The sequence below is a fragment of the Aspergillus brasiliensis genome, assembly GCF_001889945.1.
Source record: "Aspergillus brasiliensis CBS 101740 unplaced genomic scaffold ASPBRscaffold_1, whole genome shotgun sequence".
In the NCBI taxonomy this organism is placed as follows: Eukaryota; Fungi; Ascomycota; class Eurotiomycetes; order Eurotiales; family Aspergillaceae; genus Aspergillus; species Aspergillus brasiliensis.
Window position 1 is genome coordinate 2,922,222 of NW_027137442.1, and position 16,912 is coordinate 2,939,133.

The following is a 16,912-nucleotide window of genomic DNA, read 5'->3' on the forward strand; positions in this document are numbered from 1 at the left end:
ATAGTGAATCACCTAATCTAGTACTAAAATGATGGTGAAGACCTGAAACCGAATTCCGTGATTCCGCCCATCTGCTGTGGAATGTGGATGGTAAATCCCGACAGTGCGATCCAGCGGCCATGCCTCGATAGTCTCGATAACCGTAACCTCGGGGAGAGGATCGTGTCGGGTAGCGCCGTCGGGATTAACTGCCCCAGTTGGCCACTGACTCTTTCCCCGCCTTTTTTGTTGTTCCCGGTCATGTGCCCGCGCGGAATGTTATTCTACTTGTAGTAAATAGTTAGAGTGATAGACTTATCTAGATACTGATAGATATCTACATTGTGGGGTTCTATAATCTTTTTCATGAAATGGCAAACAAGTAGTAGTTATCCAATGATCTATCGTCAAGGACTAGAACTTAAATATCTATACATCCCATATCGCTTAAGTACTAATGCATCAGTCAATGGCCCAGCCAGCCAGCCCATCGTCAAAACATGTCTTGCTCAAATAGGTATGGTTGATGATGATGCAAAAACAATAAAACAACAACAACAACAATAAGCAAAGGATATAAGTTCGTTACATGTTGAAATTCATCCCTCATGCAAGCCCGTGTCATCGTCTCTTTGGCAATCGCAAACTTCAAGAAGAAAATAAAGAAAGAAAACCCAAGTATAGTATAAATCGTCACCAGTCCCAGTGCAAATCTTACCCATGCCAAATCGAAATCAACGCTACATCATGATCTCCCCAAACCCCCGGGAAAAGGCGGACGTGGGGGAATGAACAGATTTTATAAAGAAAGGGGAAAATATGTGAAAAAAAAAAGAGAATGAGAACCCCCTCTCCGTCCCCTTACTTGGCCGGCACCCGCTCGTAGAATACAATATAGGCTTGTTCGTTCTGCAGTCGGTCTTTCGATCGCAGATCGCGCGGGTTAAAGTCCGTCACCCGCTCGTCGTCATATCGTCGCCAGCATTGCCGCTGCGCATCTCGCACCAGAGAGATGTAATGTCCGCTGCCCATCGATGATCCGATATGCCGCAAGACCCCGTACGCATCGTACGTGAACGGAGGCACCGTGGCCGCGATCGGGTCATGGGGTAATCCGTTGGTCTGCCCCTGGTTGTAGGCCGAAAAGACAAAATCGTCCATTCGGAGTCCATGCAAAGGAAAGTCGATGGGCGTATGGATCTTCCGGGCGCTTTGATTCTTCGATGCCGAGAACCTCTTAAAGTGCACGACCAAGATCTGCGGTGCCCGCGTGATGATGATCTGTTTGGTGGCGACTCGTTCACACTTGCAGTACGGACATTTCCACACCTCATCCCCACTCAGCATCTCTTCTTGACAATAACTGCGAAGACACTGGTAAATGTCGCCCGTGCCTGATGGTGGGATCTCCACACTGATACTGTAGAATGCTTCATACGTGGTGGATGTCCGCTTACAGGTGATGCAGCGCAGACGGCTCGCGTGCTGGCCAGCAAAGAGTGAGGAAATGAATGACTCTTCACGGTGACAGTACCGATCCCACTCGATTTTAGATACCTTGGGGACTGGCATTCTCTCGCGCTGCATCTCCTCCTCGAATGTCAAGGGCCTGAGAGGCGTTCGCTGCCAGTTGATGTTGAGGTCCTCGTGCAAACAATCGACGACAAAATCGAAGAACTCCTTTGCATCCTGCTGGCGATCGATAGCCCATTCTTGGTTGAGCCGTCCGCAGAAATTTCGGAAGGAAGTCGGCATGATCACTTCCACGTCGTTCTTCCAGAGTGATCGGATCAGATTCGCATAAAGCCCCGGCATGACGCCCTGGGAGCCCTTCCAATTCTTTTGTACATAGTACCGGAACCGATTGTCAATGAAGAACTTGCTCAGCACCACCGTAGCGTTCAAACACTGAAGGGTTGAATTCATGTAACAGGTCACACCAAAATTAGTCAAGCCAGTCCGTGGGAGCTTCAGGCGGTTAAGCATCGAGCTGGGCGTGTAGAGAGCTGTTTTGGTGGCCGAGTTCTGTCGCTCCAACGTAGGTTGTATTTGCCGACCGTCTGAAACGCCACTATAGCTGGGCCGTGGAACTGCAGGCGGAGGCCTCGATGGGGCAACAGGCACAGGGGCAGCATAGTTGGGTGCGGGTGTCCCCGCTGGCCGAACATGCGGCGTCACCATTGACTGCTGGATTGCATGTGGTTCCGGGAAACGTCGCAAGAAATCCTCGTATGTGTGCACAAACGGAGAGACAGGTGGCTCTTCGGCTCCCTCCGGTTCTTCTGCGAGTGCTTCCTCCTCGACATAAGTCCCGGGGTCGATTTCCTCCGTCTTGGACTTTTCCATCCATTCTGTGAGCTCTTGAGGATTCAGTGGCTTGTATTCGCGCAATCTTCTCTTCCTCACTTCTAGGCTAGAATTGGCACTGACAATCGTAGGCACTCTTCCAAGCGGTCGCCCCGGTCTTCTGATAGGCCTCTTCGCTTGCAAGGAACCTATCACCGCAGCAGTGGAAGATGTGGCCAGAGACTGCTGGCCAACTAGGTCGACCCATGCGTCAAGGCCGCCGAGGAGTAGTGCAGGAGGTCGTCCATCTTTCAATGGCTTATATGCGTTGAATTCATATAGTGTGTCATAGAGCGCTCGTAGATGAGGAGCTGTAGTGCCAACGGGAGATCCGGCTAGATAGCTGACTGATGCCGTTCCCTGGTCATAATAGACGACCATGTCGTATTCGTTGCGCCGCTCGAATAATGACTGCTCATGTTCCGGTGACACTACCAGACGCTCTTCGAGCTCTTCCGCTGACACATTCTCCTTCAGTGCCACTGGTTCAATGCACAGGATCGAGGAAGCATAGATGTGACCACTATCATACTGGTCCCGGAAACGCACATCGATCAATAGAATGTTATATTTGCGCATATACTCCAGCAGCTTCTGGGGCTCAATTGTGGTGCTGTGTGGGAGATCTGCACTACTGCTCCTGACCTCTTTTGCCTGATGTACACCGTTCGGAGTTTGAGACCTGTAAGGGTTATCGTCGAAGCCATCACGGATAGGACTACCGCGAGGAGATGTCGTAATCTGCGAATACCGTGGGTTGACGGGACGAGAGCTTTCGACTGAGGTCCTGGGTGGGTTTGACGGTCCTTGTGAAGGTACTGTCCAAATCGGACTGTAAGTTGGATCGGGAGCGCGAGGAAGAGAGGTATTAAGGGGTACTTTTGGCGGAATAGTAGGCACACTATTAGAGGAACCCATACTACGGGGTCCCAGAGGGCGCCGTGGGGGTACTCCTTGAGACATTTGGGACGATGGCCGAGAAGGGAAATCCTGAGTCGGGGGTGTTGAGGTAGTACTGTTTTGGCCATTGGAGATGTACCCTACATCGGATGAAGTAGGCGGCGACATTTTTAATTTGGCGAATCTCTCAGCAAGTGCATCCCCAGCAGGGCTTGAAAAACGATTCATTTTCGCATTTGCTTCAGATGATCGTTGGAATTGCGTGGGGCTAGGCATCCGCAGGGAATTGTTGCCAGCGTCAGCGGGGCGACCTCTTGGGCCCGGGCTCTGTCCAGGTCCAGGAGACACCACTTGTGATCTTGGTCGTGGAGGGTTCGACCAAGACACCCCGCCAGGTTGCACATTGCTCAGCAGATTGTTCTCCAATATTTGTTGCTTGATGTCGTCCATTGTCCCTTGCTTCATCCGCACAGCCTGCCACCATCATATTAGCCACCATTGTACGAATCTCAGACATAACATTATTCACAGCACCGAATGTGCTTTGGGGAGACCGCTGCATACCATCATCAACTCCCCGAATCGTTTGTACCATCCTGGACGTTGGCTGGCAGTGGCTCGGTAGTCAGGGTGATTAGGTATTATATTGATCGTGATCTCGGACGCCCGCAGGTAATGCACATAAGCCCTATCCAGTTGATCGGTATTGGAAAGCTCACGGGCTCGATCTATGGCCACTTGCGCTCGCTCCAGCAGAATGCTAAGCTGTACAGAAAGCAAGTCAGACATCCGCAACGTCACCATCAATCGCATAGCTGGGTGGAAACCTACCGAAGTATTGTCATTCAGATCGAGAGCTGCTGCTTCATCCTGTAGATCCTTGATATTGGGGAATCGTGCTGGTTGAGACCCGGCGGGGGACCCATAGCTGTTGTTGGCCTGATACGATCCTAGTCCGGCGGCGATTGACTTCCCGCCCGGCTGCATACCACCGAGGGACTGAGGGCGGCGGGGGGCGTTCTCCCACGGTGCAAAGTCTGGAGGAGAGGGTAGAGCCGCTGCATCTGGGGACATTATATCACAGCGAGAGAAAGCCGAATCTCAGCACATGACCTGGAGAGCGGCTTCGTATGAAGATGCGGCGAGGGGCAATCTGGTCAAACTCGGGACGGAAATCGAAGGAGACTGACTGGCTGGAAGAATCACGGGGAACACGGGGAGGAAAGACCGATGGCAACCGCACTGACAGGCCCGAGCTGAGAGAACCGAAGAAACATGCAAGTAAGAGAGAGCGCAGGGCCTCAACGAGAGGAGAATCGGACACTGCCAGGCCAAATAGGCAGCCAACGTTGCGGGATGGAAATGGATGGATTGGGATGATTCTGGGGTAAGTCGGTATGTAACGCGCCGGTATCGTCACCGCCGTGTTACTCACCGCCCGGCCCTATGACGCCACTGCATGACCCTGGCTGCCTGGGGCTGCCGGCTGACTCATGGCGCCCGACCAATGGCGGGGCCACATCGCTGCCTACTGCATTAGGTAAGTTGGTACCTCCCGCCATCATCGCTCGTTACTGTTATCGCTTCGATCTGCCTGGAGCTTGCTGTCGACTCCCCTTCTTTCGCTCTTGGCTTCCAACTCAGGTCTGATCCTGAAGCATTCCAGGTCGTGATCTGGTCATCTCTCCCACCTCACCTCTACCTCTACTTTGCCGGCTAGGACTCTACCCAACATCCCCCCTTGTCGCTGCTACCCAACGTCATAGCGATCCTGGGCTCCGCCATCGTCAGATTATCATCCATTGCGCACTGTCAACATGGCGGGGTGGTTCTCTTCAACGTCATCAATCGAAGATCAGGTGGAAAAGGCCACTGCATCTTCCCTGTATGTCTCCTCTCTTTACCCACACCTTATATGAAAGCGATCGGCCTGCGAACGGCCCCCATCCAGCCAACCACCAACTGATCTCTAACAATTGGCGCAGAGAGGACATTGCGCTCAACCTAGAGATTTCCGACCTCATCCGATCGAAAGGTGTCCAGCCCAAAGATGCTATGAGATGTTTGAAACGGCGGTTAGAAAACAAGAACCCAAATATACAGCTGGCGACATTGAAGGTTGGCTACTCGATTTCGTTGCAACGGCAATTAATACTAACAGGTGGTTCACTATGCAGTTAACAGACACATGCGTGAAGAATGGCGGTACTCATTTTTTGGCCGAAATTGCGTCGCGCGAGTTTATGGATAACCTTGTTTCGCTCCTCAAGACCGAGGGTGCTCCGCTGAACTCCGACGTAAAGTCCAAGATGCTAGAACTGATTCAGGACTGGGCCATGGCAGCCCAGGGCCGTATGGACCTGAGCTACGTTGGAGAAACATACCGGAGGCTGCAAGACGAAGGTTTCCGCTTTCCCCCCAAGACCCAGATCAGCGGAAGCATGTTGGAGAGCAGTGCGGTGAGTTGCTTACGCTGCAGTACGTTAGCCTTCCTGATGCTAATATTTGAAATGCGCAAGCCTCCTGAGTGGATCGACTCCGATGTCTGCATGCGCTGCCGTACTCCTTTCAGCTTCATGAATCGCAAACACCATTGTCGCAACTGCGGGAGTGTCTTCGATGCGCAATGTTCCAGCAAAACTCTCCCTCTACCTCATCTCGGAATCCTGCAGCCTGTTCGGGTGGACGACGGCTGTTATGCCAAGTTGACCTCCAAAGCCCTTGCCCCAAGTGGCCTTTCCGATCGAGCATCATTCAAGAACAACTCTATAACCAAATCCAGCGTGATGGAGCCTCGTGGAGGTAGGGCAGAAGGGGGGTTCGATGATGACCTGCGCCGGGCGCTACAGATGAGCTTAGAGGAGGCGCAGAACAAGGGCTCGAGTGGTTATGTTCCGCAGAGTACGGCGGTCCAGCAGCCACCCAGAGCACCCGCTCAGCCTGCCATAGAAGAAGAGGAGGATGCGGATCTCAAGGCTGCTATCGAAGCATCCCTGCGTGACATGGAAGAGCACAAGCAGAAGCATGCGGCCGCTTTGAAGAACACATCGTCTGCAGATATACCGTCCCGCCAGACACCCAGTGCAACCCCGCTGCCAAAGAATTCCTACGAGCTCAGCCCGGTCGAGGTAGAGAACATTCATCTTTTCGCCGCTCTGGTCGACCGACTACAACACCAGCCCCCGGGGACCATACTCCGCGAACCTCAGATCCAGGAACTCTACGAGAGTATTGGCGCGCTTCGCCCCAAGTTGGCGCGGAGCTATGGGGAGACCATGAGCAAACACGGTAAGCCAATACCACGGATTCTATTCTATCACTCGGCGAAAGACTCTTGATGGCTAACACATGAGATGCAGACACACTCCTTGACCTACACGCCAAACTCTCGACGGTTGTCCGATACTATGATCGCATGCTTGAGGAACGTCTATCCAGCGCTTACGCACAACATTCTCTAGGATACAGCCCGGTCCCCGGTGGATCGCCGTACCCCAACATCTACCCGCCTATGCCCACCCATGCGCCTGATGGGAAAACCGGAACTGAAAGCTTTTACTACGGGAATACAATGGCCGAGAGTCACCAGGCTTCAACAACGCCTTACACCCAGCCTCAGCCTGAAAGGGAACTTTATGAGAGAGTCGGCACACGTAGTGGTACCATGAGCCCTAGTGTCTATGCGCATCCCTCACAGCCTATCTCACCCACCGTACCTTGGAACGGCAATGCCCATGCGGTCGCATCACCACAACCTTCGAGCGCCAGTATGGCTTACCCCAGCAACCCTTCAGCCTATCCGGGGCCAGCCGCTCCGACACAGTTCTACACCTCTCCACCACACGTGGAACCAGACATCAAACCGGCACAACATGCCCGACCAATGGAGCCAGACATGCCTTATCAGGCCTCACCGGTGATGCAACGGGACACACAGTATCAACCATCGGCCCCGTCAGCCCCAGATTTCCCAGCCGAGCAAGGGCCGGCTTCCGGCTACCGGCATTTGGCGGAAACGCAGGGGATGCAACCTAGCGGACCGGGAGGGCTTCAACGGCAGCCAACGGACCCGTCTGCTGCATCATATTATGCCCCCCAGGCTCCTCAGGGGACACCTTACCCGACATACTCTCAAGGAGCGCCCGTACATCCCGGCCAGGGTGTGGGGGATGTCTCTCCCGTGGGTATTACCCCGTCTCATGCACCGTATCAACAGCCCACGCCGTCGCGGCCACCGGTAGAAGAAAGTCTGATTGAGCTCTAGAAGCAAGGGGGAGGCAGCGGGGCGCGGGGGGAACGATGACAGGGAGAGGGAGAGAGAGAGGGAGCGTTAGCAATGTTTGTTCTTGTTGCTTATACTATAGTCGTTTTGTCACCGTGATACCAAAAACATTGGTTGTTTGCAAGCCACGAAATTGTATGTACAGATGTCACAATCCTATGGATTGAAGAACTCCTTAGTACTTCAGGAATCCATGACTGTTACAGGAGGTAATTTCTCTATGTAGGGGAGTCAACACATTATTACTCCATACATAAGGAGATAAGAAGTATACTACTCCGTAGATGAGGAAAATGCCTCGTGGAGAACTAACTCGATAGTAGTTACTCCGTAACTGCCTGGCGATCGACGGTCTCGGTGGCAAAAAGGAAAAATACAGCAATGGATACTCGGTCTGGACTCGGTATGGAAACGGAACGGGGAAGGTATGTATTATTCAGTCATTCATCCAATTCATTCGTTTCCATTCCGGATTCCATCTTCGATCTTCATCAATCTTCATCTTCCCTCTCCTTCTTTCTCTTCTTCTTCCTCTTCTTCTTCTCTCTGTCCGGGGGAATTGATGGTCTACTTCTCTACTCCTCAATGTCCTAGACTAACTCCTTCAGGGTGTCTTTCCTTTGCTCATCTCCATCAATAACTACTTGATCCCTCCTTACTCTCTCACGCTCCCCTAACGTACTCTCTTTCCGCCGAGACTCTCCCCTCCACACCCTCTTCTTCAGCTTCGGACTTACTGGTGTAACGCATCTCGCGTCAGCGTCAGCCACCAATTGCTTCTTCCCCCGCGCTTTCGCAGCATCCTCGAAGAATCTTTGCTGGAAAGAAACAATCACTCTTTGCTTTTCCTTCTTACAATTATCTGCAGCATTTCTGGATTCTGCTGTGAGACTCAGTGATTTACTTGCTGCTTACCTGGGCTGGTCCTCTAATACTGCAGAAGTCCCTCCAATCGCTTGGATCGCTATTCCTCCGACCTGCTGCTCCTCGCCCGATCCGGCGCTGATTCCCACCCCATCCCCTCTCAGTCGGGACGCCCTTGCTTTTTCCTCGCCTTGCCTGTGATTAACTTATTGCCGCCATGCCGACCTCCAACACTTCTTCCCCAGTTAAGCGCCCGGGACTGGGCCGCCGCGCTGTTTCCTCTCACGCGGTCGTCACGCGCTCTTCCTCCTCAACCACCACCACCACTCAAGGCGAGCTGTCTCACTCTCACTCCTCCAACCCTCAGAAGCTTCCTCATCGCCCCCATCGTCCCCATTTGGTCGGCGGTGGTCGCAATCATCACCGCAATCCTTCTTTCGGAAAGAATCTGAACAAGCTACAAAGACACCAGTCCTCCCACCAGATCGGTATTACTACGACGGAAGGTCCCGCTCGCGTGCATCAGCGCAAGAAGTCCGCACCCGCAACACCCGCTGCAAGCCCCCGGGGGCATCACGTCCGCTGGGATGGGGTGTTGGACGAACCACACCGCAGCAGCACCGGTTCGATGAAAAAGAATTACTCGAGCCCGGCTCTCCGACGCAATCCTTCGGGTGTTCTGGGGAAGAAAGCTCTAGTGACCGACCGTCCTCACTCGAGTTCGGGGAAGAAGAAGACCGTGGGCTTTGAGCTGGCGGATTCCGACAACGACGACGCTGACTGGGAAGATACCACTCAGTCACCTGAAAGTACCCGGCGCAGCTCGGTCGCACAGTCGAAGGAGAGTGTGGAGAATCCTGCCGTGCTGGTGGACCCCCTTACTTTCGTCAAACGCTCCTACCCACAATTCCCTCGAGCCACCAGTCTTCCAGAGTCAACCAGCAAGAGTTTTGGCGAAGACCACCTATCCGACGACGATCAAGACGACGACGACGATACTCCACAACAGCGTTCTGATTCCGAGGAAAGACACGAAGAAGCGGGCCGCGCTCTCGACCATCCCGATATTGCCGCTCGCCTGCTCACTCCGTCCCATTCCGCCAAAGCGCCGCCCGCCATGTCTTCCATATCCGCCACGGTGAAGCCGACCGCCGTGGAATCGCTCTCGCGCAATGCATCTCTGACCAACTTGGCGTCCGGGCCTGATGGTGCACGGCGTCCCCTGTCTTCGTCCCACAATACGTTAGCGCATACGCCGGGTACACAGGCCCAGGCGACCTCGTCTTCGATTGAAGGAGGTGTCTCGAAGTTTATCATTAATAACAAGACTGGGCCACATGCGTTCTCTCGTACCGACTCCGACCCGAATACTCCGTCGTCCTTCCTACCACACTATCACCCGCAGACACCACCATCCCCTCGCGGTACCAGCTCCAGGAAGCCACGAGCTTCCCCACCTTCAAGGCCCGCGGGTGCCGAGCCGCATTCCCGTACACAGCAAAAGCTTTGGTTGCAACGCACTGCGGCACTCAACACATCACCGCCTGACGGCCATGGCGTAGCTGCAACAGTCTCCCCATCAGCCATAGATCCCGCATACATTGCTGTGACCCACGCTCGCCCGGGCGTTGGCCCGTTTGAACCCGGCAGGGCCCTTGTCAACGGGCCTTCCCGCACAGGTGGGGCCGTGCATGACAATGAAGTCAAGCATATCCGCAAAGCATACGAGAAGACAGCGTTGGAGCTCACGGTCGTGCGAAGGTTCCAATCTCCCACCGGCGACAGCTTCAACCGTCTGAACATGATCCTCCATGATCTCAAAGGTGGTGCTACTGGATCCAGCTTGGGGCCACGGGCATCACTTGGCAAGCCGATCAAGTCAGCACCAGCACTGACCCTCCTGCAAGAAGGCAGTGGTCGCCATAGCGCTAGCCCTGAACCCAGACAGCTCATCGGCAAACGGGATCATGACATGCACACCTCAGTCTCTCAGGCTTATCTCCAAGATCCAGATGAACTAGTGACTGAATCCGACGGAGCCCAGGGACAAAAGTCTCAACACCCGTCCCATCGCATACTCTCCACATCCGACGAACCTGTCCATGGCAGTTCAGCCCCGGAGGACATCACCGAAGACACCCTTCGTGCTAATGAAGCGGAGATGATGATCCGCCGCATGTGGGATAGTCGCGAAGTGGCCACCGCCGGCTAATTGTACAACACCCGCCCTTCCCAACCTTCTGTTTATCAATTATCGCTATCATTCTTTATGTCCTTGGTTATCTTCTATTAGCAACACTGGCGTTCGGTCCTACTTGATGTAGCGCTAAAGGTCGTTTCGGAGTCAACTGCTTTTCTTCTTCTTTTCTGCGTAAATGGCGTCATGATGTGATATCACCCTGAGATGTTCTACTGCTGTTGCTTATGCCTTCTCCTTATATTTGCTTCTAATTCCTCGCTCCCCCTCCCTCTTCTAGTCTCCTTCTCTGTCTATCTTGTGCTACGATTATAGATACTTCTTTACGTAATAGTGTAATCAATTCAGTAACAACCACCTGGCCAAATATTACTATCTATATCCCATTCTGTGCCTTTGATGTCCCAAATAAGCTATATATTATATAATCATTTTCGACACCTGTGTAGATTGGATATGACAATGAGAAATTTTCAATAAGTATAGAAGCGAAAAGTAGTAGTTCAATATTATTCGTCTCTCGGATGAACCATACAATACACACATACAGTTACCCAAAATCATAAGATGAACAAAAAAAGAAAAGCCCAAGTCTATCCACCCTGTTGGTCTCTCTTTCTTCCTATCGCTCTTCCTGTCTATAAGAGTCGTGACTAATGTATCATTTATCCACATAACATGAGTTTTGAGATTGGGGTGAGGGGTTGCACATCCTCATCTCGGAGAAGGTAGAAGTAGGTAGGAGTATATGCTCAAGCAACTTTCCCGCGTTCTCTATTGCCTCTGCCGCGAGCAGCGCCTCTACCACCGCGACGGGAGCTGCCACTTGCTGTGTCCGGATGGTTCCCATTCGCCTGTGGCCGCTGTGGTGGTTGCTCGCGCCGAGGAGCGGAAGAAATTTTCTTTTGCTGCTGGTCCTTCCGCGGAGGTTGTGTGGAGGGTTGTGGTGGCTGAGTAGAGTCGTCAGTGGTACCGTTGGGGCCGCCTTTTCCACGCCTCTTGCGCTGCTGGTGTCCCGGGCCTTTGCCACGGCCGCGGTTACCTCGAGTATCTCTAGTTTCTTGAGTAGTATTTTCTGAGGTAGGGCCGGGCTCTGGGATTCCTTGGACACGTCTGCTTTCTTTGTCCCACCATTCTTGGAACTGTTGCTCTAGTTGGATGTCTTCAAGATTGTGCTTGGCTGTGGCGGCTTCGTGCAGTTCGTCTTTCTCTGTTTGTTGCTGCATGAGAATAGTGGCTAATGAAAGTGAGCTTGATGATGGGGTATGAAAGCTCGTTTGGTAGGGTTCTGGTCGTGGTATGTGACGAATGGATTGGATGGAGGGTTTAGGATTGGGTGAGAGGTTAGAAGTAGATGGTGCAGCGGTTGATGGCCCTGGAAGTGAAGACTTAGATGGTGTTTGAGCCTTGCTGGGGGTACTGCGACCTTGGGCTTGGACAGGAGTGGTCTTTGTCTTTGTACCAGGCGGAGGGGTGCCAGCGACTGTTTGACGAAGAGTCATCGACGGCTTTGGAGTAGACCTCGCAGACTCTTCGGACGGACTTGGCTCAGTGACAGGAGCGGGACTACTCGTGCTCGGAAGTTTCCAAGGGTTCTGGGGCCCTTCCTTCGCTTTTTGTTGAGCGGCGAGCATATCTTGCATCTGCTGCTGCTGGATCTTCTTCCTTTCCTTTTGGGAGAGCTTGGAAGTAGCATTGTTGTTCTCACGACGAGCCCCCATTCCCAAGCTAAGGTTCGATACCCGGTTTTCCGAAGTTTCGCTCATGATATCTTTGAGACTCTTCTTAGACGAGGATAATGCTGAAGAGCTCCAGGGAGGCTGACCAGCATCTGGCGGGGTCAAGGACCCATTCCTCTTCTTGTAAAGTGAGGCAGCGCGGGATTCAGTCGGTGACTCTGGAACCGCAAGGCCTCGCGAGGAAGCCATCTGATCATCCAGGTAACTTCGTCCCCCGAAAGATTCCCCGTCGGCTAAGCTAGACCCAAGAGCGGGCGAATCGAACGACGGCTTGTGCTTGTTTGCAGCAGGTGATTTGTCCTCTTGCACAGCGCTCTTCCCTTTTCCGGACTCCCCAGGAGACAAAAGATATTCATCATCCATCTGAAACATCAAATCGCCCACAGATTGTCTCGATTTCAGCAGGGGGCTGCCACTCGCTGAGGTCGGGCTATCCTTCGCTGGAGTAGCCTTCATTCTCTGCGTTAATGGCGAAATAGCTGCCTTCTCACTACTCATCATACGTGACTTGCCCTCGTAGGCGTCGATGCGATTGAGGCGAGACCTGATCTTCATGGAGTCGATTCTCCGCTTCCTATCTTCCTCTATCAAGGATACCACTTCTGGGTATTTCTCGAAGACATATTCTTCCGTATTCCGGCCCCGCGAAACAGGGAAGCTAGCCATCTGGTTGTCGCGGCAGACAGTGTCAAGCGCACCGAGCAAAATATCGTCGAGGTCCTCCAATAGCCTGCAAAAGATGTAAGAAACCCAAACATGACTGTAAAATGTGGTGGCGCTCACCTGTTCGCCAGCAAGTCCTCCAAATTCAAGCATATGTACTCCAGAGCAGCATCCTTGAATTCTGTCACAAAGCACGGAGCAATGGCATTGAGCAGGTGGCACACATTGCGTGTGTTCACTAGAATACGTTGGTCAGTGAGATGAAATAAGAGGCAAGAAGGGTAGATTTACCAAACATCCCAAGCATTTTCTGACATATCTGAGCGAGTCTGTCGATCATCAATTCATTGGCCACAAATGCAACATCAAGTACCAAGTCGATAAAATCTTCCAGATCCCTCGATCGAACATCATCAAAAAGCTCAGTTTCCGTGTCTGCATACATATAGCGAAGAATGAAGTTGAAAACATTCGGCTCGAAGTGTCTGAGATCAATGCGAATCATCTGTTCTGGGCCTTCACGGCGTGGCAACAGCCACATACCTCCTGAGCGGCCAAAGAAGAGGGCATTAAAGAAGGGACACCTTTGACAAATGACGTGGCTGTGAGCCTTCACCTCACTCCCATTCAACTCGATGACCACATCAGCACTGTCAAAGAAGGCCGGGTCCCTGATAGCTCGCTCCATATCAGTTTTGAGGGACCTGGTCGGTTCAATCATAAGCCTAGCAGCCCTCTCCAAAGTCGTAAAGCCCAGATGACTAGCGATACGCATCACCTCGCTCCGAACTTGGCGATATCTAGAGGCACTGTCCGGCGCGTATCGGGCCTGCTGCCAGACGTCCAAGATGCTGTCGGTGTATACGAAGAAAGCAATGTTCAAGACGGTGAGTACGTCAACGGCATGTATGATGACGTGCGTCTGGCCCTGACCGTCACGCTGAATAGTCACAGTATCAGAAACAGAGGCGTGGCCCGTACTGCGGAAGTCCTGGAATGCTTTTCGCAGGACCACGCTGCGTCCTGTTAAGATGAATTCGTGCACCGGTACATGTATGTCAGATTGGCTCGTGCTGAGCCACACTGTCCCGGCTGGTGCTCTTGACTGTGATGTCTGGAACAATGGTTCGATCTCCGAAGATGAAATGACGGCTCTCCTAATAGCCATGGCAGGCTCCATGTCCACAAGGGCGTCCGTCTCATCGATTTGACCCGTCGGATCTATGGTTTCTTGTAGCGAGTTGAATGGCGACAGGGGAAGGAGATCTTCCCACAAGGTAGACTTATCGATGTTGATTTGCTCCTTTGCAACATCGGAGTCACGTTGCACAGCTGCATATGCCCCAAAAGCATTGCTGCATACGCCAATGACTCGGGATAAGCCAGGTATACGAGCGAACTTGTAATCTTTCGATGCAGTGTCCTTCGTCTTCCCTCTCTTCTCCTTCCTCCAGGCCGAACCAGAGACAGTACATATGACAATTGAGCCATCCTGCCCGACATCTACATCCGCAGCAGCCATATGGGCTTTCTTAATGGACCAAACGCGAGTCGGCTGGGACAAGGAATTGCGCGTTTTGGAGGGGTTGGTTGTTGATGTCGATATTGGTGGATGTTCTGCCTTGTTGACCTGAACCGTATACACTTCACCAAAGCTGGACAGCGCACAAATTGTATTCCCACCAGACTTGACCTTAACGATTTCGTTGACGGACGAACCATACCGCGTAGCCATAAAGCTATCCTTTATGAACCTTGAACTGACATCCAGAGGAAACAAGAGCTTCGAATAGCCGTATTGCGAAAATACCCAGACTTCATGATTCTGGAGAAGGACCGCTGTCGCCTGATCGATTGCAGACACGCTTTGGATCGGGGCGCTGAACAGGGATGCCCCTACCCGCCGGGGCGTCGTTTGAATTTCGAGTGAACGAGCATCAGAATCCACCAGCCCCAACTGTCCTTCGTTTTTACCAAATGTGTAGAGACCAGACGTGCTGAAGACGACCGAATGGATTGCCGATGCTGCTGCCCCGAGAATAACCTCCTTCTTGAAGGGGTTGAAAATCTGTCGAGGCGAGCTCTGTATAGGCACGTCGTCCCGATTATTGCCCCTTGGGAGACTGTAGCCGAGTTGGCCAAACTTGTTGCTGCCCCAGCTGAAGATTTCGCCGCGGTCAGTGATCGCAAGCGTATGATCCTGGCCTAGAGCGATAGAAATAACCCTCCTATTTGCGAGTCCACCCGTGTCTATGCAGACAAAACTGAATCGAGTTGACTCATCCCCGGTACCCAGACGCCCGCCGGGCCCGAATCCACAGACGAAGAGGTTAGACTCGGGGTCGGTAGTGAGAATAGCTGTCTGAAGCTTCGACATTACAATATTCTGGATCTTTATGGGCCTGTTCTTCACCAACGCTGGCAAGTCCCTTGAGTGGCCAGATTCTTGATCAGGGTCAAACCTATCATCATCCGACCGTTGCTCCAAGAATTCGCGGTAAAAACGTTGTAAGAGATGCTCAGGTCGTTTGAGAGTGATTCTCTCGGGGTATTGACGATCATCTTGATCCCCAACTCCTAGGTTCAGATTCTTGTTACTTCCAAAGGTGAAGACTTCGTCACCAGACAAGTTGGTCCTGGGCTTCATAAGGCTCCTCCCACTGCGTGAGTCTTCGTCGAAGCCTTCTCCATTAGATGATACATCGGAAGCAGCATCACTATTGTCCATATCTGCAAAAAGAGGGTCCTCAATTGTTGATCGGGAGCTGATACGTTTGATGTCGCGAGTCGCAATCGTCGCCCCATACACGTCAAATGGACTATAGCCTTCTCGGTCCTTAATCCTAATCAACCCCCCGCTTAGATTCCCGGAATTACTTGCTTTACTGAAATCAGTTGCGTCGCGCATATCTCGTGCCATCAACGCCTGGGCGATCGTTGCATTTCCTGCATACAAGGCTCGATGTAAAGCCGTCCAACCACTCTCCCAGTCTTGCGCATAGATGTCAAGAGCGGGAATCTCAAGCAGGGCTATGGCAAACTCGATTGCAGTACTTTTCGGTGAGGAAGCCACATGATGGAGGAGGGTTCGACCGTGATGATCCCGTGCGTTCAGTTCCTCCCGAGACAGTGTCTTGCCGGGACGCAGACCACCACTTCGATCCGGTATGGGAGTTCCTGGTGAGGTCCCTGTCAATTTTCTGCTCTTCGTCGATGTACCCGGCGAAGAGGCTATCACAGACCCGGGGCTTCCCGGTTTGAAGGAAGAAGCCCCTCCGGCTCCCGTCCGCTGGCTGCCACTCGTATAGGTGGCCGTTGCCAGGAACCGCCGAAAGCTCTCAACGTCATCGTAAAAGAAGAATCCCCAGAGCTTGCTACTCATGTGCTCAGAATTGTAGTGTGTCAGAAACTCTTATCAGCCCAGAACCAGAGCGTCGCTGTAACCGCGGAGGGTTGGCGGCGCACCAGCAAGAGTGTGGGTGACAAGAGTATTCTGACCGGGCAGAAGAGGAGGGGTTGACGATGGTCAACGCGGGGTGGCAATCTTTCGTAGGTTTCTCGAACAAGGATAGCTGGGTCGTAGATGTGAGGTTAGGGCGTTGTGAGGGATGGCCTTCTGCTGATGACGATAGTGAAGCAAGTCGAACGCGGTAATGCGGTGGCGATGATAGCTATACGGAGACGAATATTGGAGTCGGAGTCTTGGTGAACAGCGGGGGAGGGAAAGGGCTCAGCGCGTCCGGTAAGCTCGAGAGAAGGTACGCGACCGCGAGTTCAAGTCGGATGACCGGGTTCAAGGAGGGATAGAGGCCATTAGCCGGATTGGAAGTAAGATGGACTGAAGGGTGTTCGCAGGGAAGCACAGACTGATTATGTCTTTCCTTCTGATCCGTGGATAATACCCTCCGGGCGGTGGCCAATCGTAGCGGCGCACCCCTCCAT

General features: G+C 52.7%; 4 protein-coding genes across 4 annotated transcripts; 2 read left to right on the forward strand and 2 right to left on the reverse strand.

The window, feature by feature from the left end:
* Window positions 1-351: 351 nt before the first annotated feature.
* ASPBRDRAFT_37053 (putative ubiquitin C-terminal hydrolase) lies at window positions 352-4,602 on the reverse strand. The gene is made up of 3 exons (XM_067623643.1): window positions 4,057-4,602; window positions 3,790-3,990; window positions 352-3,699 (listed from the first exon to the last, which is right to left on the reverse strand). The coding sequence occupies exons 1-3, from the start codon at window positions 4,297-4,299 to the stop codon at window positions 841-843; spliced, it is 3,303 nt and encodes a 1,100-aa protein (XP_067485071.1). The 5' UTR covers window positions 4,300-4,602; the 3' UTR covers window positions 352-840.
* A 202-nt stretch (window positions 4,603-4,804) lies between these two features.
* vps27 (ESCRT-0 subunit protein VPS27) lies at window positions 4,805-7,713 on the forward strand. Its single transcript, XM_067623645.1, has 5 exons — window positions 4,805-5,110; window positions 5,211-5,343; window positions 5,403-5,684; window positions 5,745-6,513; window positions 6,585-7,713. The coding sequence occupies exons 1-5, from the start codon at window positions 5,043-5,045 to the stop codon at window positions 7,487-7,489; spliced, it is 2,157 nt and encodes a 718-aa protein (XP_067485072.1). The 5' UTR covers window positions 4,805-5,042; the 3' UTR covers window positions 7,490-7,713.
* Window positions 7,714-8,450: 737 nt separating this feature from the next.
* On the forward strand, window positions 8,451-10,869 carry ASPBRDRAFT_37055 (uncharacterized protein). The gene has a single exon (XM_067623646.1). The coding sequence runs from the start codon at window positions 8,589-8,591 to the stop codon at window positions 10,581-10,583; it is 1,995 nt and encodes a 664-aa protein (XP_067485073.1). The 5' UTR covers window positions 8,451-8,588; the 3' UTR covers window positions 10,584-10,869.
* A 129-nt stretch (window positions 10,870-10,998) lies between these two features.
* Window positions 10,999-16,837, reverse strand: ASPBRDRAFT_71135 (BTB domain and ankyrin repeat protein). Its single transcript, XM_067629110.1, has 3 exons — window positions 13,262-16,837; window positions 13,091-13,208; window positions 10,999-13,037 (listed from the first exon to the last, which is right to left on the reverse strand). The coding sequence occupies exons 1-3, from the start codon at window positions 16,350-16,352 to the stop codon at window positions 11,321-11,323; spliced, it is 4,926 nt and encodes a 1,641-aa protein (XP_067485074.1). The 5' UTR covers window positions 16,353-16,837; the 3' UTR covers window positions 10,999-11,320.
* Window positions 16,838-16,912: the final 75 nt, after the last annotated feature.